General features: G+C 40.4%; 2 protein-coding genes and 1 non-coding gene across 3 annotated transcripts; 2 read left to right on the forward strand and 1 right to left on the reverse strand.

The window, feature by feature from the left end:
• The first annotated feature begins 1,361 nt into the window (after positions 1–1,361).
• Positions 1,362–4,028, forward strand: LOC125215346 (glucan endo-1,3-beta-glucosidase 8-like). The gene is made up of 2 exons (XM_048116774.2): positions 1,362–1,854; positions 2,740–4,028. The coding sequence occupies exons 1-2, from the start codon at positions 1,505–1,507 to the stop codon at positions 3,845–3,847; spliced, it is 1,458 nt and encodes a 485-aa protein (XP_047972731.1). The 5' UTR covers positions 1,362–1,504; the 3' UTR covers positions 3,848–4,028.
• A 1,038-nt stretch (positions 4,029–5,066) lies between these two features.
• Positions 5,067–7,240, reverse strand: LOC125202312 (violaxanthin de-epoxidase-like protein). The gene is made up of 2 exons (XM_048100692.2): positions 6,770–7,240; positions 5,067–6,597 (listed from the first exon to the last, which is right to left on the reverse strand). Exons 1-2 carry the CDS (start codon positions 7,070–7,072, stop codon positions 5,281–5,283), a joined length of 1,620 nt encoding a protein of 539 aa, XP_047956649.1. The 5' UTR covers positions 7,073–7,240; the 3' UTR covers positions 5,067–5,280.
• Positions 7,241–23,438: 16,198 nt separating this feature from the next.
• Positions 23,439–23,545, forward strand: LOC148931576 (small nucleolar RNA R71). Its single transcript, XR_016136075.1, has one exon. It is a non-coding gene; the product is annotated as a small nucleolar RNA R71 (small nucleolar RNA).
• Positions 23,546–23,891: the final 346 nt, after the last annotated feature.

A 23,891-nucleotide genomic window follows, 5' to 3' on the forward strand; every position in this document is an offset into this window, starting at 1 on the left:
TTTTATGTACTCTTTTCTTTTCGCAGTTTTAATATTATATATGTTTTAATATTATATTTAATTGATGTTGTTTTGCAATTTTATTGTTTTGGTAACTAAAAGTAATGAAAAAAAATGGTGAATAAGTTGAGACTGACTTTGGGGCTGATTTATTGTAGGTCTTGGGGCTGAAATTTAAAATGTTGGCGTGGCAGTGGAGAAACGGGTTGGGGCTGATTTTGGGGACGATTTTAAATGAATTCCCTTACTAAATAAATTGAGCCCCATTATAATTCAAAACTAATAGAATATTATTATCAGTCGTCGCTAAACAACAAAATAATATTGATTGCACGTCCAAGAGTCGTCTATTTCAAAAACTTTATTTATTATTCGTGGAATAAATTCCAACGAAACGAATTTCTGAATAATAAAATATTTCGTGAACACCGTATAATATTATCAGTCAATGAAGTAGATCATGGCTATTACGCTAACTTTTTCCCTTCAAGTTATGCTCTTGAATAGATAGGTGCAAGTTTATTTTGTGGATTTCTCAGATTGTCTTTTGATAAGTTATTTTTTTAATGTCACGTCAAATAACTTGAGGGTATTTATTTATACTGATTGTTTTTTCAGGGAGATAATGAGTGGGTAAGTGGTTGCTCTTGATGAGGGTCAAAAGGAAAAGAATGTAATGCATCATTTTCGAATGCTAGTACAGTTGCTGCCCTTAAATCAGTTTCATGTAATAAATGGAGTTGTATAGCGAATTAGTTTAGAGCTGTGAAAACGAGGACGGTAAATAGCGCTGATGAGGAGATTCATTTTTTACCATGCGATTTTAGGCAGCAGTTTTGCTCAAATTCCTTAAAATTGAGAGAATACATAGTGCATTGTATAACATGTACAATATTCACTCTAGAGAAAAAAAATGTGGGTTTTAATTTATTCTTCTTCTTTTCCTTTTATTTTTCTCAATTAGTGGAAAAAGTTGCAGTTTTGTGCCGTTTTGCATTCTCACCTAAAAAAGTGTAAATATGTTTCAAACATTCTATTTATGATAGTAGTATTATATTTCTTCAACAATCAACCCCGAAGGAAACGGAAATAATGAGTTGATCTAATTTCAACACACTTGTAATACAAATGGAAATTAGATCTAATTATATTTCAGTTTTATCAACATTATATTATCTTGAAATATGTTTGACCTATTCAAGTTTGTTGTAACCACAAGTGATCGAAGTATAAGCTATTTTCTCTCATCTTGCTTCTCCAAATTTAAGGACTCACATTCATTTCGTCACTCGCCACTCGCCACATGTTTCTACTATCCACTCACGTCCTCACTATTAATCTCAGCAAAATTATAAAAAGCACACTCCTCAGTCACATCGAGTTTGATCGTTACGAAATAAAAATCTTGTGTGCTTAAGTGAGTCTATTATCTCGTGCTCTTTTCACATACCCCAACTCCCAACCAACACACACCATTCTTGTTCTAGTAAAAACCCAAAATCATATGGTACGTGCAATGACAAAAGCGACGTGGGCCGTGACCGCAATCATGGCGGTGGCTGTGGCACAACTCGCTTGTGTGGAGGGCCTTGGCGTTAACTGGGGAAATCAGGCGTCCCAAAACCTGCATCCTAGAAACATTGTCCAAATGTTACAAGATAACAACATTACTAAGATTAAATTGTTTGATGCTGATGCATGGGTTGTCAAACATTTTGCCGGGACAGGAATTGAAGTCATGCTTGGTATTCCCAACCTACATTTAGCTTCTTTGGCTGATAGATACAATCATGCTAAGGCATGGGTCAAGGCCAACCTCACTAGGCATATCCACCAAGGTGGCGTCGATATCAAGTAAATCTCCAAATATTACATTTTCTAATCATGCATTATTATAAATATGTTTTTAATATTTAATCATGTAGTATTTGGAAAGAAGTTACAAAGCCATCATTTGCGCATTACGTTTGCTAGCAAATCTCCCAGTGTCCCATGGTAGCAGAGTTATTTCTTTTTGATGCATAGATTAAGAAAGAGATGTATAGTGTAATAAATAAATAGAAACTCCCTCCGTTCCCTCATAGTTGAGTCATTTCCATGTATGGTAACTTTTTTCTCTTTCTTACATTACTCTCTCTTACTTTATTCACTTTTACTTTATTCTTTCTACTCTTTTCTCTCTCTTACATTTTAATCTATTTATTTAACACACTCACCATCCCTTTCTTAAACTCCATGCCGAAAAGTTTTGCCTCAACTATGCGGAAACATAAAGAGTACTAAAGTAGAGAGAATAAAGTAAAAGGGAAAAAATGTGTTACTCCATTCGTCCCTAAAAGTTTGTCCCATTTTTTCATTTTCGTCCGTCCCACAAAATTTGTCTCATTTCACTTTTCACCATTTTTGGTAGTAGACCTCATATTCCACTAACTCATTCATACTCATATTTTATTATAAAATTAATATATAGTAGGATCCACGTTCCACTAACTTTTTCAACTCACTTTTTATCACATTCTTAAAACTCGTGCCGGGTCAAAGTGTGATAATACTTGGGGCAGAGAGGGAGTACTTTTTTGCTAAAAAATAAAATGACTCAACTAACATGGAACGTCCTAAAATGAAAAAAATGACTCGGATACCATGAAACAGAGAGTGCTTTAGAGTATTCACAACTCCTTTCCTTAAACTATTCATAGGCCCCACGTCATTCATTACTTCATTCATTACTGTATGCAGGTACGTGGCAGTTGGCAACGAACCATTCTTGTCAGCCTACAACGGGTCAAACCTGCAGACGATTTTTCCCGCGCTTTGGAACATCCAAAAGGCGATAAACGAAGTCGGCCTCGGCAACAAAATCAAGGCGACAATCCCACAAAACGCCGACGTTTACGACTCCGGCACCAAAGGCCCGTCGGCCGGCGACTTCCGCGCGGACATCCGAGTAACGATGAAGCAGATCGTGCAGTTTCTACGAGACAACAACGCGCCCTTCGTCGTCAACATCTACCCTTTCCTCAGCCTATCCCTCAACCCCGACTTCCCCATCGAATTCGCCTTCTTCAGCGGCGGCGCGCAGCCGGTCCAGGACGGATCCATCACTTACAACAACGTGCTGGATGCGAACCTCGACACGCTCGTGTCGGCACTGAAGAAAGCCGGCTGTGGAAGTGTCCCGATCATCGTTGGCGAGATCGGCTGGCCCACCGACGGCGACAAATACGCCTCCGTCGAGCTCGCGAAGAAATTCTACGACGGTTTTTTCAACAAAATAGCAACGACGAAAGGAACACCTCTTTACAAAAACTATATCGAATACTATCTTTTCGGGTTGACAGATGAGAACTTGAAGAGCATCGCGCCCGGTGATTTCGAGCGGCATTGGGGAATATTCAGGTACGACGGGCAGCCTAAGTTTGCGGTGGACTTCTTAGGAAGGAACACCAACAAGATGCCCGTGGCGGCGAAGAACGTCAAGTACTTGGAAAAGAAATGGTGCGTCTACGTGAGCAACGGCGAGACCACTGATGAGCTCTCGGCAAACATGGACTATGCTTGCACGAACGGCGACTGCACCGCGCTGAAATACTCGAGCCCTTGTAGTAAGTTGAGTAACTCGTCGAAGGTGTCGTACGCGTTTAACATGTTTTTCCAAATGATGTATCAAGATGTGGAGTCGTGCGATTTCGGGGGACTTGCGAAGATCGTGACGAAGAATGCTACGGTGGGGAATTGTCTGTTCCCGATCGCGTTGGATATCGATTGGGCGTGGAGCGTCGCGGCGGATGTGAGGTTCACCGTTGTGGTGGTGTTGTTGGTGTTGTTGCTGTTGCTGGAGTTATAAGAATAAAGATAAAGCTTCTTTATATCTTGCATTGTGTAGTGTTGAGGATTATGAGAAAATAATGTTAGACGATTTTCTCGATACATTACTCCATTTGTTTCATCATAAGTGATAAGTATTTTGTTCTTCAGACATCAACTAAGTCACTTGTTCTTTTAGTAAAATATAGAGTATTATTTTATTTTTTCTTTACTTATTTAATTTGTTTTTTATCCTACTTTATTTTCTGAATACTTTAACTATCTAAACATAATTTTTGTACATCTCAAGCATATTTGTACTTATTGAGAACTTTAGTATTATTATCGTAATAGTTCAATTAGGTATAGTACTAACTATCGTATATTGTTATTTATATGACTGAAATCTTAAATTATTTTCACGAGGTTAGACGATATATAATTAAAAGCTCAAATCATATGTAGTGTCTTACTTTAAAGATGCCGAACATAGTTCATGATATGTATTTTAAACCTTTTTGAACTTGTATAGAATTTATAATTTTAAGGGGCGTATTTTATTATAAATTCCTGAATTGTTTATCCATAGTTTTGTATGTCAACTTTAAAATCTACGTTCTAGATAACTAAACTATGGTACATTTTATCTAATTTTACAAGCAATCAAGATAGCGCCAAATTATAGTTTTTTTTTAAATTATATTTTTGTTTGATAAAGAGTAGATTATTTTACCATCTACATTGAATTCCCTCTTGGAGTTCTATGATTAAAACTGTGTAGTTAATAGTTATAGCATTTATGATGAAAGTGTCGCCGTTTTTTCAACATTACCGGCTCTTTCGACTTCGACACTATTTTTAACGACAATCACCGTGTATAATTTTAGTTTCTATCACTCATCATCTAATTATTTATCTTTTCCTACCTCAGTTCTTAAAATATAAAAACTTTTGAAACGACATGAGTTTTAATGTATAATTGTTAAAGTAAGTGAGAGAAAGAGACTAAGTAGTGTTAATAGATTGTTAGAAAGTTTCTATTTTTATAGAACGACCCAAAATAGAAATAGTTTGTAGTATTTTTAAGGGCTGATATAGTATGTCGAAACTGTTTCTAGCGCTAATAGCAGTGGAATTGGGCTCCAATGTCATAATCATGGTTCTGTTTGATACAACACCATGTTATTGTGTTTGATTTCTTGGCTTGCTTTACCATGATGACTATTAAAGGAAAAATTCACAACACAAAGCACACCAAATATCTGATAAAAGATTTTCTATAATATAAATTCTGCCCCATTTACAAAACTTTTTATTCTCACTACTGCTAAATTCTTGGCATCGATGACCAATGAATTCTGCCCCATTTCAAACTTTTATAACATCAAATTTCAAATGTGGAACTCTATAAATCATTTTCACAATATTTGACAAACATTCAACCTCTTTCATGTCTCAATTAAGACATTCTCGTCAAACACTTGCAGAACTATCTTCCAAAGATTCAACACTCAATTTAGAATGCAATCTAGAATCTTCTGGCAAATCCAAAGGTGGATTCTCACAAGAACAATTATCAACATCAAAAACCTCCCATTCCTTGATGCTACATTTCTCCAATGCAGATCCCACCTTCCCTAGCTGGCTCTCGTCCGGGTATGCCCCGGTCGGGCTCACTAGCACCGCCCCCGTGTACGACTGCCCTGCAACTCTAGCAGCTCCGTGGTAGTGAAACAAACCCCACCCGAGATCATCAGCCACATCCACAATCGTCCACGTCTCATTCGACACCACGCCATTATCAAGCACGCTGAAGTAGAATGTCCCTGGCCTCATCCCCCTCTTCACCCGGTACCTCCTCCTCCTCCACACGAGATCCCCGTCCAGCGTCCTCACCTGAAAAACCGGCTCGTACCAAAATGACCCTTTCGCCTTCCCTCTGTAGAAGAGCTGGTACTGGCACGGGAACTGGTCGTACGCCGGATTCTGCCCAGCAACGACGCGCCAGCTCCACTCCAAACGCCCCAGCCAGCCGACAAACAGATCCTCAGCGGTCTCATGGTCCAGCTCCAGTCCCCGGAAACGCTCCATAGGGGCCACAAAGGGCTTATCCGGGATCTTTGCATCCAGCTCGAGGCAGTTGTGCTTTTGCAGAACGCATAGAGAGAACTCCTCCAGCTCTCGGCTCTCATACGACGCAATGCACTTATAGTTGCAGACCTGATCGACCGGGCTGCAATTGTTCAAGCACTGTAGAGCCTTCCTGCAATTTTCATCCAACAAACAGTTCAAGATTTGGGGGCCGCAGTTCTTCACCATACAGCTCAACGTCGAGAAGCCCTTCGCCCGTAGGTTCTTCAGTATAGGAACCGGCTTGATGTAGGCATTCACGACGACCAGCAAACAGAACCTTATATCATCCGAGTTGTGCCTGCTCCACGCCTCGTTTACCGACTTCACCACTTCCTCGGATTCCTTCACCTTCTCCGGTCGAGGCAACGGGATAACATCACCAAAGATACTCCCCACAGCCTTCGTTTCCACGAGCGATCCGCCTAATTTGTTCGTTAGAGACGGAGAGGAGTCGAAACATATGATATTTGCAACGTCTTGGCTATTGGACTGGATTGATTTAATGGATTCTTGATCAGAAACAGCAACAACCAGCAAAATATCTGCCTGCCTCAAATCATGGTGAAACTGGTGTGTGATTGCATTCTCACCTCGACAAGCATTGTCAGTATACACCTCCATTTCATACCCTTCGTCAACCCATTTCAATCTCTTGGCCTAATCAGATTAAAAGGGGCTATAATTAGGTCAGAAAAGGGCATTTTCCTAGCATTTGAAGGCAAACAAAAACCAACATAGTAAAATATACTCACTCTGTAACAATTACTAATTAAATGGCAATAAATGATCAAATTTCAATTAATTGTGGAGCTGAATTTGGTATACTTACAGTGTGGAGCATGACGTCATACCAAGGCGCGGATTTGAGAGGGCTGACGCTGCCTTCTCCAACGACAGCCACGATTCTAACCGGAATTTCACTCTCCTGTGGCGCCGTCGCAGCTGCGGCGTCATTTTTTGTGACGGCGCTGCTGCAGCAATGCGATGGGCGGCGGCGATTTGGTGAATAGGTCACTGACCGGGAGAATTGACGGGCGGTGCGATTCGAGAAGGAGCGGCGGCTGGGGTGGAAAGCGGCGGTTTTGCGGCGGAGGAAGGAGGGCGGCGGCGCGCAGTTGCTAAGAGTAGTCATTGTAGAGGTGGAAATGAATCGAATTTCTTTCAATTTGGGTAATTGGTTTGGTTAGTTGAACTTGAATCAGTAGTTGCGGGACTTAGAGATTCAAGAATCATCTTAGCTAGATTTTCCTAGAAGAGAATCGTGGCATCAATTTGTGAATCGATTATATTTCACCGCATAAAAATATGTCTCGATTGTAATTAAAAATTGATAAATGAAGATAATAAATAAATAGGGGAGTGTTAGTGACATGATCGCTAACTAATTCATAATCACAAATTAACACCTCATCATGTCTGTCCATTCTTCTAATCTAAGGCCTTATTTAGCCTAGATTTTATTTATCTTTTTCCTTGTATTAATTTAAATAATATGAAAGGGTATATTAGTTCATCCAAATTGTTGTGCATCCAATACTCCAAATTACGCTCAGATTTGCTTTCCTAAATTCTCTCTTCTCCTCTTTTCTTCGTATCAAATTCAATCTTCAAATCTTCGAAGATTTTTCTTTCCGAATTCATATATTCCAAATCACGCGGTTATAATTGAGGAATAGATTCGTGCAGTTCAATTTCCTCCGATCTCATCTGCCTATCGCAATTTTCTTCTTTTTGAAGCTATTTTGCTTGTCAATTTATGCGGATCTCATCAGCCTAACGCGATCGTCTTCTTTTAGAAGCTATTTTGCTTGTCTTTGTTCAATAAGGACAAGTATGAGTTAATAACTGTGTTGTTATGTTTTAATTTTGAATCATTCAATATGCATCTTCTCAATTTTTGTATTTGAAGTTTCTGTTTTTATTCTATCTGCTGTTTCATATATTCATTAGTAATTTTTATAAATTTTTTATTCTGATGTTCATGTTCTGATACATGTTTATGTTTTTAGTAGCTGCAATTGAGGATGTTGGAAATCAGCTTTTTGGTGCTGGTTCTTCTGTGTTGTCAGTGTTTGAGAAAAAGAAGAGGTTTGAGGAATTGTATGGTGTTGTGAGTCCTGATGTTATACATGCTCATCCACCAAATGTGGTGAAGTGTAAAGGATCTGGATCTAGGTTTCCTTCTAAGATAGAGGCGGCGAAGAAGGCGACAACTTGATACGCTCGGATTTTGCACTGTTTTAAGGCCATTATTTGGTCCGTTTTTACTATCAAAATCACTCTACATGTCCATTATTTGCATATTTTATACATTTTGGTATTTTGACGTGTTTTGTGAGAAATGTGCATATTTGAGCCGAAAAGGGGAGTAAAAACGCATAGTCTGGAAATCTGGAGTCAGACGGCGACCAGCGACCGCCGCGAAGTTGTACGGCGACCGCCGGCGCCCGGCGGTCAGAGCCATGTGGCGGTCCGCCTCGGAAATTTACGCTAGGAGAAGAGTCTCGCCCGGCGACCGCCGGAGGACATGTGGCGGTCCGCCACCGAAGGGTCAGAGTCTCTGGACTCCAACGCGGCGACCGTCGGCCAAGGTGCGGCGGCCCGCCGGAGAAAGGCGGCGAATCCGACCAGCCCTAGATTTGCTCCAAGACTTACCAAATTTTGAAGATCTTTTCCTTCTATGATGAGGAATAATTTTCCCCTATAAATAGGACCTCAAGCTTCATCAAAAAGAGGAGAACACATTCATAGAGAAAGAGAGTTACTACTTGCAATATTCATAGAGATCAAAAGCTAGAGTACTTCAATTGTGCAAGGAGTTGGAGAAGGATTTCAAGAACATCAAGAACGACAAGGATTCTACCTACGGGTTTTATTTGCTTTAGTTTTATGTTCAAATTGTTTTCCCTTCAATCTATGTTTTTAGTTTATTCAATTATGTGTAACTAAACTCATAGGATTCTAGGGATGTGTTAGTAGCAACTTTGGTTATACAATTGCGTTTTCTATTTAATATCCGTTTTGTTTTTACTTTGTTTCTTCCCTAAGTTAATCATGATGCTTCGTAATTGAGTGACACAATTATGTATGATTTAATATAACTTGCTTCATAACTGTGACAGAGTTCTAGCGAGTTAGATCCACTTAGTTGTCACGACCGCACTTTCTAAGGATAGAAAGCCCGGTTGATCGCGACTAGGGGAGGATGAAAGAAGCGGGGAAGAAAGGGGGAAACTGTGGCACGACTGAACATGAACTGAAATAACTTAGAATATATGTATAAATCAGAGTGCATAATACAAGGAGTGTAAACTCGACTTTTACATTGCAGCGGGAGAGTCAAGAGCAGATGGCATCGTGTATGGAGACACGACGCATCCAAGTACTATTCTATCGAAGGATCTTCATTTGTCTGTGCTCAACACCGCCCGCCGTCATCACTGCTCAACCTGCACATTTTTAAAACATATGCAGGGCTGAGTACTGTTAGAGTTTGTATACTAGAAATCACCTTTCGAGTGATTGAATACTGTTAAAACTCTTATTTTATTTTCCAAATGAATAAACAGATTATTTTTGTCATAATGTTGTTATATTTTACATTTAATGGATGTTAATTGCATATTTAAATGTATAAGTAATTTAACAAAGTCTAAGTCTTTGTTTTAGTAGACCGGTTGTGGGCGTCGTCCACTTTAAGGTAACACGGTCAGTTCTAAACAAAGAAAAAGAAGAATTTCACAACCTAGATAGGCTTAGACTACCTATCGTGAAAGGTTGCAATGTCAGTCCGATTATTTCTAAGCCTTACTGAAATAAGATGACGTTGGTGTGGTATAGCACTGAATGGATCTAACAGCGAGACAGTCTTTATGCTATCTACTGAAAGACGAGGTCTCGTAAATTATTTCTAAATCAATGTACGTTAGCATTGAGCATACGGTATTGATTATGCACTACTTTGACTTACCAAATGGTGCGGGTTTTTCGTAACCCAATAAGCCTGGTATATTGGGTAGTGGTGATTAGTATCTAGCGGTGCTAGGATTGCTATTATGTTGAATCGTGCGCGAGGTGAGTCTCGTTTGATAACATCCTCAAGAGAAGCTTGAAATAAGGTTTTATTATTCAGAACCTAGCTAGTTGGAGTTTAATTACTCTATGAATAATAAATAAGATTTTCTTGCTGAGTCCTCTCTTGGAATAAATAAGATATTAATTAATTAAGTCCATAGCAGACAATAATTAATTAATGGATGTTTCTATCTTAAGTGCGGGAAGTAAATATAAAGTATTGGAAACCCGAAGTACTTGTAATTTCGGATTTGGATGGGGAGTGCAGTATTACTTCTGTAGTGGCTGCTCGTAATATTCCAATTTTAAGCTTATATTAAATTGGGTTTAATTTAATTAGTAAAAAGCTAATTGGAGGAGCCCATATCCAAAGCCTTCCATAGATCCCTGTCTGGGCCCAATATGTGACTTATTATAAATAGGAGAATAAAGGATACAAAAAATACACTTAATTTTATCTAAAATTTTCGGCCCCTCCTACTTCTTGTAGTGGTCGAATTCTTCTCCTACCGGGGAAAGGATTTCTGTCTTCTCTATTTAAGTCCTAGTGCGCTGGTGAGATCAGCCCACCCTGATATCAGTTCACAGTCCGGGAACCAGTCAGAAGATCCGTGGTTTTGTACTAAAGATCTTCACGAGGTGAAGGCGCTAGCTATCTTCGATTCTTTGGAGAATCATCAAGGTATAATGGCTAAACCCTAGAACAGCATGTTTTAGATTTCATTTAATTTAAAGCATGTGATTATTTGAGTTATGAGCATGATACGTGAGATGATTACGCGAATAGAATTTGTCTAAATAATCCGCTAAATAGATCTGATTATTATGTAATTGATTTATGAATGCGCTTCCGCTGCCAAACCCCTACAAGTACTTGGTGTACTCAGTGGACACGTGCCGAAATATATTTTACTGAAAAGAAAACTTGTTTTTGTCAAGCCACTACTGAGTGAGCTTGGAGTTTTATCTTAAAAGGCCCGAGGACACTAAAAGCATTTTCTAAGTAAAATATAAAAAGGCCCGAGGACACTAAAAGCATTTTCTAAGTAAAATCTTTGACTGTAGTCTATTTTTCCTGGAACTAATGCCATATCTGAACTAACTCCTGGTGAATCGGAATGTATGGGCTCGTCCCACTTACAAACCCGCATTCACTAATTCCTGGTGAACCGAAATTCACGAACTCCTGGTCTAGTAGGGACGTCGCCCTTGCTAGACAAACAGATAGGCAAAGTTCAAAACAAAACTTGGCAAGACAAAACATACTGAGAACTTAAATAACTGAAAGCATTCACTTAAACTGAGAATCCTGGAACAATTACCATATCTGAAACTGTGTGAACCGGGTATGTATGGGTTGACCCCACTTACAAACCCGCATTCACTAATTCCTGGTGAACCGAAATTCACGAACTCCTGGTCCAGTAGGGACGTCGCCCTTGCTAGACAAACAGATAGGCAAAGTTCAAAATAAAACTCGGCAAGACAAAACATACTGATAACTTAAATAACTGAAAACATTCGTACTGGGAACGTAAATAACTGACAACGCATCATATAAAGCTCACGTAATATCATTACGAAATAACTGAAAGCACATTCGTATAAGGCTCACGTAATATCATTTCACAATAGCACTTTTCATACAAACTGTACTTTAAACATATAGCCCACAATTATATGTAGGATAGGAAAGCCCACATAAAATACTTCTCGTAAGGAACTGTACTGTAAATAGAAAGCCCACCTTGTTCGCTTAATTTCCTTTACTTGAATTTCTCGCTCTGATCTTAACTTGCGGAGATAGTCCTTTGTGAAAAACATAAACATAACAACATACTAATTAGACTCGAGACAAAATCTCATACTTAGGAATGCATGCCCTAATTAATTTCTTTTATTCTTTGCTTACTACTTGGAAAATTCTAGAACTTGCATATTAATTAAATCGGGAAATTTAATTAATAGCACTTCTTTATTAAACTTAATTATTTTCATGGCTCGAGAACGTCGTATCTTTTTCCTCCCATTTCCTTAGTGGCCGTTCGAGGCGTCGCGGGGCGACGCCGGTCGGCTTTCGCGTCTCCCACTTTACTACTTTATTTTCCCGGAATCTAAATAAATTATTCGGAATTTATTCATCGACTTTTCGGGCTTCAACTCAAACCATTAAATTAATTCCACTCCAACATGAATAATTCTCGGCCCAAATCCATAGCCCAATTCTTGACTAGAGTTAATGGGTCCCTTTCTTTTACCTATTTCTTTAAGTCTAGTCCATTAATTCATTAAGGCCCAGCAACTAGATAAATTCTTGGCTCAAATCCTTTACTAGCATATTGGCCCAATTCTCATTAAATTACTTGGCCCAAAAAAAAGAAGTATCCACTTAGTACTCCCTTCTCCTTCGTGAACTTCCCCCAATTCACATTACTTCACAAATTTCAATCCCTAAATCATCTCTCTCTCTCTCGGCTCCTCTCGGCGTCTCGCCGTCGCCGGTCACTACTCCGGTCGGCGCCTCCTCTGCACCGCCGGAGTTCGTTTCTCCTTCCTCACGACCTCTCCGGCGTCGCTGCCTCGATGGGAATTTCGGAGTTCCGTCAGCGCTGGCTCCCACGCCGTCCTTCACTTCGCTACGGGAGCGGCAGCTCCTCTCGCCGCCGTCCCTTGTCGCCCGCCTCCTCCGTGAGGCAGCCACGACACTTACCGGAGGCTCACGCCCCGCTTCCTCTGCCCTCCGGCGAGCGCTCATCCTTCCCGGCGAATCAGTGGTGGAGAGGAGGCATCGCCTCCGTCGCGACGGCTCCACCTCGCCGTTCGCCGCTGCTTTGCGCCGAGCTCTCCGCCGAGTTTTTCTCTCGCCGTCGAGCTCTTTCTCCATCAATCTCTCCGGAAGGCAGCGATCTTTACTCGGCGACTGCCGGAGGACATGTGGCGGTCCGCCACCGAAGGGTCAGAGTCTCTGGACTCCAACGTAGCGACCGCCGGCCAAGGTGCGGCGGCCCGCCGGAGAAAGGCGGCGAATCCGACCAGCCCTAGATTTGCTCCAAGACTTACCAAATTTTGAAGATCTTTTCCTTCTATGATGAGGAATAATTTTCCCCTATAAATAGGACCTCAAGCTTCATCAAAAAGAGGAGAACACATTCATAGAGAAAGAGAGTTACTACTTGCAATATTCATAGAGATCAAAAGCTAGAGTACTTCAATTGTGCAAGGAGTTGGAGAAGGATTTCAAGAACATCAAGAACGACAAGGATTCTACCTACGGGTTTTATTTGCTTTAGTTTTATGTTCAAATTGTTTTCCCTTCAATCTATGTTTTTAGTTTATTCAATTATGTGTAACTAAACTCATAGGATTCTAGGGATGTGTTAGTAGCAACTTTGGTTATACAATTCCGTTTTCTATTTAATATCCGTTTTGTTTTTACTTTGTTTCTTCCCTAAGTTAATCATGATGCTTCGTAATTGAGTGACACAATTATGTATGATTTAATATAACTTGCTTCATAACTGTGACAGAGTTCTAGCGAGTTAGATCCACTTAGTAGACACTACAGTTAGCTTCCTTTAAAACGGCACTGTTAATTGAGAGTGAGGACTTTTCAAGGGTCTTAGGAGCTTTTTGGAGTTACGTATTAGGATTGACAACCCTAATGTTAGTAATCAACGTTTGTATCGCATGAGCATAAGCTAGGTGACTCGTCCTTTCAAAGTATTAACTGTGCTAGGGTATTGTAGTTTGGAATTTGTATAACCATAAAAGTGAAAGCACATCCCTGGAATTCCCTTATCTCTATACTTTTCTCTCCGTGATTTGCTTGCATTTAGTTGTTTACTGCTTTTAATATTTTCTGTTTTCAAAAATTTTCAAAAAAAAATTCTTGTTTCTCCAGATAGTAATTGAGTTCTAGTAGGAGATAGACACTTTGTGTACGTCTTCCCCATGTTCGATATCCGGTACTAACCTTTTGCTATACTATACCTACTCTGTATACTTGCAGGTATTTATAGTGCAAATAAAAAGTGCATCACAACTAAACCTCCTATACTATGCGGAAAATGTAATAAAATGGTTGATCATGATTCAAGGAACTCTGGCAAAGAGAAGAGTAAAAAACAGAAATAAATTAGTTGTTCCTATCACTATTGTTTCTGTTTATTGGCATACATATTCCTTGGTTAGGATATTCCACAACATTCTTATTTTCCATGTTGCTATGGAAGAATAATAATCTCCACTTATGTTCTTAATGTTATCTCATTTTATTTTCCATATACTGTTAAGATTTTTCAAAACATTCAGTGTTGCTTACATTTTCAATTACATGTAAACAAATGGACATCAATACAAATTTATAGATATTTTCAATAAATGGTGTATAAATTCTCAACAAAACTATTTGGAATTTTCAATAAATGGTGTATAATTCTCAACATAACTATTTGGAATTCTCAATAAATGGTGTGTAAACTCTCAACAGAACTATTTGGAATTCTTAATAAATGGTGTATAAATTCTCAACATAACTATTTGGAATTCTCAATAAATGGTGTATAAGTTCTCAACAAATGGTATATAAATTCTCAACATAACTATTTGGAATTATCAATAAATGGTGTATAAATTCTCAACATAACTATTTGGAATTCCCAAGCGACAAAATCTTTGGTTGTCTTCTTTATGTTCAATGTTTCTGCCTCCTCCTCGTCTCATTGTTTTCAAAGTTATCGCCATCTTCCTCTGGTCTAGATCTTTTCCCTGTAGTATTTTTGGTAAACATAAACCATGATAATTAATTTAGAAACAAACTCATGACAAGTACTACAATCATTCTAACAGGCTGTTGAATTCACAAATATCAACATACAACATACATTTAGCTAAGACATCATCAACACATATCTAACCCAATATCAATATATCTTACCCAATATCAACATAGGGCTTACCCATAATCAACATTTAGCTAAGACATCATCAGCATATACCTTACCCAATATCAACATATAGCTTACCAAATATCAACATAGGGCTTACACATCATCAACATATAGCTTACCCAATATCAACATATACCTTACACATCATCAACATATAGCTTACCCAATATCAATATTTAGCTACCTCAATATACATATTTGTACTAGATACAAAAGCTTTCTAATATTAACAGAACTTCTAAATAATTCATTATAGCTTCAATCTTTCAGAAAATGAAGATTCACATTCTCATATGCTATCAAATCAGAAATCAATCTACCAACAATACAACTACAGAAGCTTATAAACACATTTTACTAAAATTTGAACCCTAATTCTTTATTGAAATCTGAAATCTCAAACTGCAATGCAAAAAATCAGAAATCGGTAAATCAAATTGAAAAATACCTTTCGATTCAGCAAGAGCATTTTCGATTGAAACCATTGCACCTTTTTTGAAGTCGTTCACTGCAAAATAAATCTATTAGTTTCATTTCTATTGAAAATTTAGCAAGTTTAAAGCAAATTTCGGAGTTTAAATTTCATATTTACCGTCGTTTTTCTTCAAATCTGTGAATCTGCCCTAGGTTGAGCTTTTCTTCGTAGGAGAAGGGGAGTTTTCGAACTGTTCTTCTGTATTTGAGTGAGAGATATGTGTTTTGGAGTAGTGAATCTGGTTTTGGACGGCGAAAGAGATTGAGAGAGAAAATGACGTGAACGGCGACGAGATTGGGAGATTGAGAGAGAAAATGCAGTGAATGGCGACGAGTGATGCACTTTTTAATTGCACTATAAATACTTGCAAGTATGCAGAGTAGGTATAGTATAGCAAAAGGTTAGTACCGGGTATCGAACACGGGGAAGATGTACACAAAGTGTCTATCTTCTACTAGAACTCAATTACTATCTGGAGAAACAAGAATTTTTGGAAACTTTTGAAAACAGTAAATATTAAAAACAGTAAACAACTAAATGCAAGCAAATCACGGAGAGAAAAGTATAGAGATAAGGGGAATTCCAGGGATGTGCTTTCACTTTTATGGTTATACAAATTCCAAACTACAATACCCTAGCACAGTTAATACTTTGAAAGGACGAGTCACCTAGCTTATGCTCATGCGATACAAACGTTGATTACTAACATTAGGGTTGTCAATCCTAACACGTAACTCCAAAAAGCTCCCAAGACCATTGAAAAGTCCTCACTCTCAATTAACAGTGCCGTTTTAAAGGAAGCTAACTGTAGTGTCTACTAAGTGGATCTAACTCGCTAGAACTCTGTCACAGTTATGAAGCAAGTTGTATTGAATCATACATAATTGTGTCACTCAATTATGAAGCATCATGATTAACTTAGGGAAGAAACAAAGTAAAAACAAAACGGATATTAAATAGAAAACGGAATTGTATAACCAAAGTTGCTACTAACACATCCCTAGAATCCTATGAGTTTAGTTACACATGACTGAATAAACTAAAAACATAGATTGAAGGGAAAACAATTTGAACATAAAACTAAAGCAAATAAAACCCGTAGGTTGAATCCTTGTCGTTCTTGATGTTCTTGAAATCCTTCTCCAACTCCTTGCACAATTGAAGTACTCTAGCTTTTGATCTCTATGAATGTGTTCTTGTTGTGTGAAAAACTCTTTTTTGATGAAGCTTGAGGTCCTATTTATAGGGGAAGATTATTCCTCATCATAGAAGGAAAAGATCTTCAAAATTTGGTAAATCTTGGAGCAAATCTAGGGCTGGTCGGATTCGCCGCCTTTCTCCGGCGGGCCGCCGCACCTTGGCCGGCGGTCGCCGCGTTGGAGTCCAGAGACTCTGACCCTTCGGTGGCGGACCGCCACATGTCCTCCGGCGGTCGCCGGGCGAGACTCTTCTCCTAGCGTAAATTTCCGAGGCGGGCCGCGACATAGCTCTGACCGCCGGGTGCCGGCGGTCGCCGTACAACTTCGCGGCGGTCGCTGGTCGCCGTCTGACTCCAGATTTCCAGACTATGCGTTTTTACTCCCCTTTTCGGCTCAAATATGCACATTTCTCACAAAACACGTCAAAATACCAAAATGTATAGAATATGCAAATAATGTTCATGTAGAGTGATTTTGAAAACAAAAATGGACCAAATAATGGCCTTAAAACAGTGCAAAATCCAGGCGTATCAACTCCCCCAAACTTACATTTTTGTTTGTCCTCGAACAAAACACTAAAGACACAAGAATAGACGCACGGAATGCACAAGGACTAGACGTCATAATTGCCTCAAAAGATGAAAGAATAGATTAAGCATGGATTAACACAATCAAATCAAGCAAGGCTTAATAGTGCACTTTCATTACTAACTCGTGGAACACCTTAAATTCAAGCACTCACATGTGGCAAACTTCCAAAGATGGGAAGTGTTCATTCTCTCACTCTCAAAGTGTATAAAGGTAAAGTGTAAATCACTCAAATCATGCATCATGCAAAGTTTAGCATAGGCTTGCTCAAAGTCTAATCCCTCCTCTACTCAATGTGATTAAGCATCAAAAGTCCGAAAGGTCTTTCTTTTCGGTTGTAACGTAGGCTCTTTGGTAGGTGAGGAATATTTGGCTAAAAAGTGACTCAAATATAAAAATATCCCAAGTAGAGTTAAGATGACTCCACTTTTCTAAAACTTAAGGCACTTCTAACACTTTATTTTTCTCCTTCAATTTACTTTCAATCCTTTGATTTTATTTTATTTTCACAACCTTTGACACATTCTTTTTTTTTTTTTTTTTTTTTTGCACATCCTTTTTTTTTTTTTCCTAAGATCAAGCACATATTTGGAATTTTTCTCAATTTCACAACTTGTACTTTCTTAATATTAAGCACACTACTTTTTATACTTTCCTCCTTATCTCTCCAATTCCTTTACAAAAGAAGATAACAAAAACTATACTAACCCAAGGAATTGTCCCCCCATTTATTTTGGCTTCCAAAGAAAAGGCTTAAAGGCTCAAAATTGGCTCCAAAGGAAAAATTTGAGAGGGTCGAAAATTTTGGATATAAAAGTAGCTAAAAAAAGACGGCCTAACATCCTCCTAAATCAACTTAAACACTATGTAAACTTAGGCAGACTAGGAGCAAGTTCTAGAAACATATACATGCATACAGATAAATCACACAAGAAAGAATTTAAGGCTCAAATCTCACAAGGTAAAAGCACGATTCAAGGCGAACAAGCAATTCACTAATTATGCACCTTTTCACCCAACCATCATATCAAAACGTTAAGCCACACTTAAACATAGATGGAATATAATATCATTGGCAACTCGGTCTAATGTGTCCCTAAGCATGCGTGTTTCTAAGTTCTTCATGTTATGTTCATGACATGGATTCAAGAAAACATTTTTAGAACACAAAAATCTCCTACGGGTTTTTGGAAAATTAAAGCAAAAACAAACTAACAACAAAAAAAAAACCCTAAACTCACGGTCCACCACTTCATCCCCCCAAACTTATTTACAACAAAGTGTAAAATAAGTTTGTAGAGTCGGTAGGGACGTGAGTATACTACTGAAAAAAAACGTACCCTGAAAAATTTCGCGTAGAGGTTGAGCGGGGCGAAAATTCGAAGAATTTCGAAAAATCGCGCTGGAAAATTGTGCCCAGGTGGCGGTCCGCCGCAGCTGTTCGGCGGTCGCCGCACGTCAAAGATGCTTTCCAGCGTTCAGGTGGCGGACCGCCGCAGAGCTTGCGGCGGTCGCCACGGAGAGGTCAGAACCTGCGAAAATTTTTGCAAAGCACAAAATTAAACCAAAACCAAAAATACTTAAAATTAAAGCAAAAATTGTTAAAACAAGGAAATAAATCGTCTCAAAAATATCCAAAAACATGGTACAAATGCTCATTTAAAGTCATCGAGCTTGACTTCTTCAATCTTGAGGAGGTGGAAGGAAACGGGCGCTAAGATCCTCGAAAGCTCCAACGAGGTACGTGATATCACTCCTCATTGTCTCTCGTTCCTCTCTAGCTTCGGCGGCCATCCTTCGGAGCTCTTCCTATTGTTGACGCCGATGAACGTCTTCCAAACGTTGTTGCTCCCAAAATTCTTGCTCCGCCGTGCGCCAATCGCCTTGAGCCGTCCACCCTTGGCGGTTGTAGGCATTCTCCGCTTGTTGCTCCGCCCATCGATTGTCCCAAGCGTTGGACATGTTTTGCATATAGGAGAAAATTTCTCCTAATTGGGCGGAGGTGTTGACTTGAAACTCCTCTTCCGGATTTGGCCTCCCGCGGCGGCGGTTCGCTCTTGTCCGGCGGCGATGTCCTTCCACTTCCTCTTCTTCTTCTTCCTCTTCTCGTCGTGGTTGGGATTGCGGTGGTGGCGGTGCTTCACTCCTTTGAGCTTGTGAATGCTCCGCGCCTTCTTCATAGTTATCAATGGCATCAAATGCGGAATCCTCATCGGGCTCAAATTGAGGAATGCGAGAGGGAATGTTCCTCTTTCTAAATTCCCCATTGACGGGGTTAGCCTCGATAGCTCTCCGGTGGGCGGGTGTGTCGAGCTTCCAATTGGCTTGGTTTGCCCAAACATCGACCTTGGTCAATTGCGGGAGTGGAACGGGAAAGTGATCCCCCGCTACTTGCATAAAATACCCTTGACCCCAATGATCGGTCTTCAAAAGCCCCACCGAAAATAGCACCTCATAAGTGATAAACTTTTCTCCACCATCCTCCGTTATACCGGCAAAAGAGACCCCCAAATGTTCGCCAATTGCCGTAATCAATCCCCCACAACAAATGACGCCCCCGTCTTTCTTCGTGATCCTATCCACATAGTAAGTAAAGAGGGTCCCATAATCGATTCCCTTCTTGTTGAGTAGGCACCACATCACGTTGAGCTCCGTTTGGGAGACACTTCCCCCATCGATACGAGCAAACATAAGCTGAGTCATAGCACGATGGAGGTACCTCAAGACGGGGTTGCGAATTGATGAAGACTTGTCATAGCCCGCTGCATGCTCTTGCTCATTTGTCATCGCCCCCCAAACCTCGGAAAATTCATATTCATTGTCCTCTTCGGGGTTGGGGTCGAAGCAATGGAAGATCCCACTAAGCTCTTCCATGGTGAGCGAGTGCCAACGGTTCCCTAGGCGGAAATCGATGCTAAGTGGAAAATTTTGGCGGCGATCCTTAGTAACCTTTAGCGAGCTGAGGAACTCGAGAGTATACTTTCGAAACGATGGCCACTTCCTTTGGAACATGTAGACGAGGCCATTCCCATCACCCACGTCGCACAACTTCCAAAAATCCTCCATGATCCCCAAAGTTTGGAGAGGGAAATCGTGGGGATATCTAGAAGGTGCCGTTTCTCGGGCCGACACTTTCTTCCACATAGCCTTTTGCTCTTCCGTGGCAAGGCTAATGCCAAAGTTCTTTGCATTCTCCGGTTTCCCTTTTGATCCCATTATCCTACAAAAGAAATTACACTCTTAAAAGAGCATCAACAAGTAGGAGATCAAAAGTTCCCCCAAACTTGCATTCAACCAAGTCAAAATCAAGAGATAAGAACTTATATGCAAGCTTGGGTAAAATAGCATCCTAATTTTTAGCATAATAACATTTTAAGCAAAGACAACCAAATTAGGACACAAAAAATCATCCCCCAACGTGAATTCATCCCCCATGCAGAGACGTATCAACCAAATATCCATAAAAACCAACAATCTCTACAAAATCACAAATATTGCAATTCATGGAAGTAATAATAGCCTCACAATGCTATGAACATGATTGCTACTTTTAAACTCTAAAAACCAAGAGAGAATCATCATTCACAACTTAATAATCACCAACCAAGCAAATTTTAAACCATAGAATTCAAAAATTCATACACATAATCATCCCCCATCATGAATTAAGAGATTCTACCGAACAATTCACCCAAAATAAAGCACAATCCATGGAAGAAGTAAAGAAAAACCAAGAAATTGAGTTAGGATTCATACCTTTTTGTGGAGAGAATTTGTAGAAGAAGAGCTCTAGACTTTGAGAGAATTGAGAGAATGATAGTGTGGGTGTGTGAATTTGGTGATTTATATAGGTGGGGGTTGTGTGCAAGGAAGGAATTTGAGAAGGAATGTGAAAAGGAATGGAAAACATACCTTTTATGGTGGAAATCCCGTCTCTGGACTGCGTGTGGCGACCGCCGCGTCTCTCGTGGCGGGCTGCCACACGGGCCTTCGTAAACAGCAATCCTGGCGGGCCGCCGCGGCCCGTGCAGCGGTTACTCTGGCCCGACCTAAGCCTGCCCTAGGCCCGATCCTTCCTGCACATGTTAACACACGTGTGGCGACCGCCGTGCTTTAAGTGCGGCGACCGCCACCAATTTTTTTTTTTTTTTTTTTTTAACAGAACATAAAAAAAACGAGAAAATAAAAAAAGTAAAAGAAAATTGGGTTGCCTCCCAATAAGCGCTTTTGTTAAAGTCGTTAGCTCGACTTGAAGTGGCCCACTAGTTGGGCAGATCAATAACTCGAGTGTTGAAAATTGGCATAGGGAGCAATTTGGTCCCTAGCTTCTTCCACCACTTGTACTTCCCCTCTTTCGTTTTGATGACGTATATCTCGGGGTCCTCTTTGGGTGTTTTCTTTCTCTTCTGTTTCTTCTTCTGTGGAGCAGATGTAGAAGAATTAGCATCACCCTTTTTAGAAGAGTGTCTTACCTCTTTGACAATGTAGATAGTGGAGGTAGAAGGATCCTCCGCTTCAAAGGGATCTTTGGACTTGGTCAAGTCGGTAGCCATGACTGCTCTGCACTGTTGTTCCATTTTTGCCCGCTTTGCCTCCTCAAACTTTAGCATCTCGCTCTCGATCTTATAGGTGGATTGACCATGATTATCACTGATTGTGATCTCGCCACGACCTACATCAATCAAAGCTTTGCAAGTGGCAAGAAAATCTCTCCCTAAGATTAGAGGGACGTTCTTGTCTACTTTCATGTCAAGCACAATAAAGTCGGCAGGAAAAATAAAATCATCAACTTTAACTAAGACATCCTCAATCATACCTACAGTCTTGATGGACGAGTTATCGGCCAACCTGAGTGTTACATCTGAAGATTTGAGTGGCCCGATGTTGAGCTTTTCGTAGTACTTCAGTGGCATGAGATTGATGGACGATCCTAAATCGCACAGTGCTTTGTCAACCTTCCCTTCTCCAATTCGGCACCTAATGATGAACTGGCCCGGATCTCTTTGCTTCACTGCCCTTTCCTTTTGGATGATCTCGCTGCAATGATGCGGTAGCTTAAGGTCGGCTTTAGTCGGCTTTTTTTTCCTCATTACCGCCTCCCTTAGTAGCTTCGCATACTTTGGTATCTCCTGCAACGATTCAACAAGTGGAATGTTAGTATGGACTTTGCAAAACATGTTAAGGAATTGCTTGAACTGCTCTTCAAGCTTGAACTTCCTCTTTGGCTGAAAAGGGAGTACAATCCCGTTGTGCCACACAAGCTCCTGCTTAGTGGACGATTCTGCCTTCCCAGTGGCGGGCCGCTGCGGGGTGTGCGGCGGTCCACCGGCGACTGGGCAGTCCTGCGTGGTTGACTCTGCCGTCTCAGTGGCGGGCCGCTGCGGGGTGTTCGGCGGTCCGCTGGCGACTGGGCAGTCCCCAGATTTCTGCTTTGCCACCCACTTCTTGTTAATATCATCCACTCTTGCTGCTGCCTTTGCTCTATCCTCATCTAACTTCTTCTGAATTTGCTCCATTTGAGTGGTAATATTGGTTACAGCTGCCGAGATTGTGTTCATTCCTTGCTCGAGGTTGTTTATCCTTGCTTCGACCACTCCGATCTTGGTGTCATTAATCTTCCTATCTTGCGTAATTACGTCCAAAATCTTCGTGATTCCTTGTTCATACTTGTCTTCCTTCTTCATCGGCTCAACCACTCATCCTTTGCTAACATTAAATCCTGCAGGGGGTTGCAAGTAATTATTGTTAGAATAAGAAAGATTTGGGTGCGGACGGTTCCCATTATAATTATTGAAATTACCGCCCCCCTGATTAGGGCGATAATTGTTATTGTAGTTTCTGGGACCGCCTCCTTGCACGTAGTTGATTTCTTCCACAGTTGATATGGCAGTTTCGGGTGCCTTGACCGCCACTACGGAAGTTGCTGGAATTGGATCTTCCTTCCTCGAGATGTCCATTTGATCAATCCTGAATCTAAGTTCTGCTAACTCCTTAGCAAAAGAACTTTCTTCGGCCTCTTCTATGGCTGCTACTCTTCTCGTGGCATGCCTTTCCTTCGACCACCCCCGACTGTTGGTGGCGAACTCCTCGATCACCACCATGGCATCCTCTCCTGTCTTTCTTAGAAATCCTCCATTTGCCCCTGAATCAAGCATAGCACATATTTTCTCATTAAATCCATTATAGAGGATTCCTACCTGATGGTTTATTGAAAAACCATGGTTTGGGCACTTTCGAAGAAGAGCTTTGAAACGAGCAAATGCCTCATAGAGGGGCTCGTCATGGCCTTGTGTGAACTGAAAGATCTCACTTTTGAGCTTCAAAATAGTGCCTGGCGGGTAGTATTTGTCGAGGAAGGTAGCTACGATGTCCTTCCATGTGGAGACCTTTTCTGGTGGCATACACTCAAACCACTCCTTAGCAGAATCAATCAATGAGAATGGAAAAAGTCTTACCCGTATGGCATCGTCGTCGACACCATTTAATTTCAGAGTGTTTGCGATTTCCACGAATTTGGAGAGATGGCGGTTAGCATCTTCAGTCGCCCTACCTGCAAAAGGAGTTTGCTCGACCCTTTGGATAAGGGGCATGCGTAACTCAAAATTGTTAGCATCAATACGAGGGCCGTTAGGAAAAGTGATCATATTCCCATGATTGAACATGTTC

This window comes from Salvia hispanica, chromosome 2 (assembly GCF_029641045.1).
Source record: "Salvia hispanica isolate PSC_SH4W2 chromosome 2, Shi_PSC_v1, whole genome shotgun sequence".
Lineage (NCBI taxonomy): Eukaryota > Viridiplantae > Streptophyta > Magnoliopsida > Lamiales > Lamiaceae > Salvia > Salvia hispanica.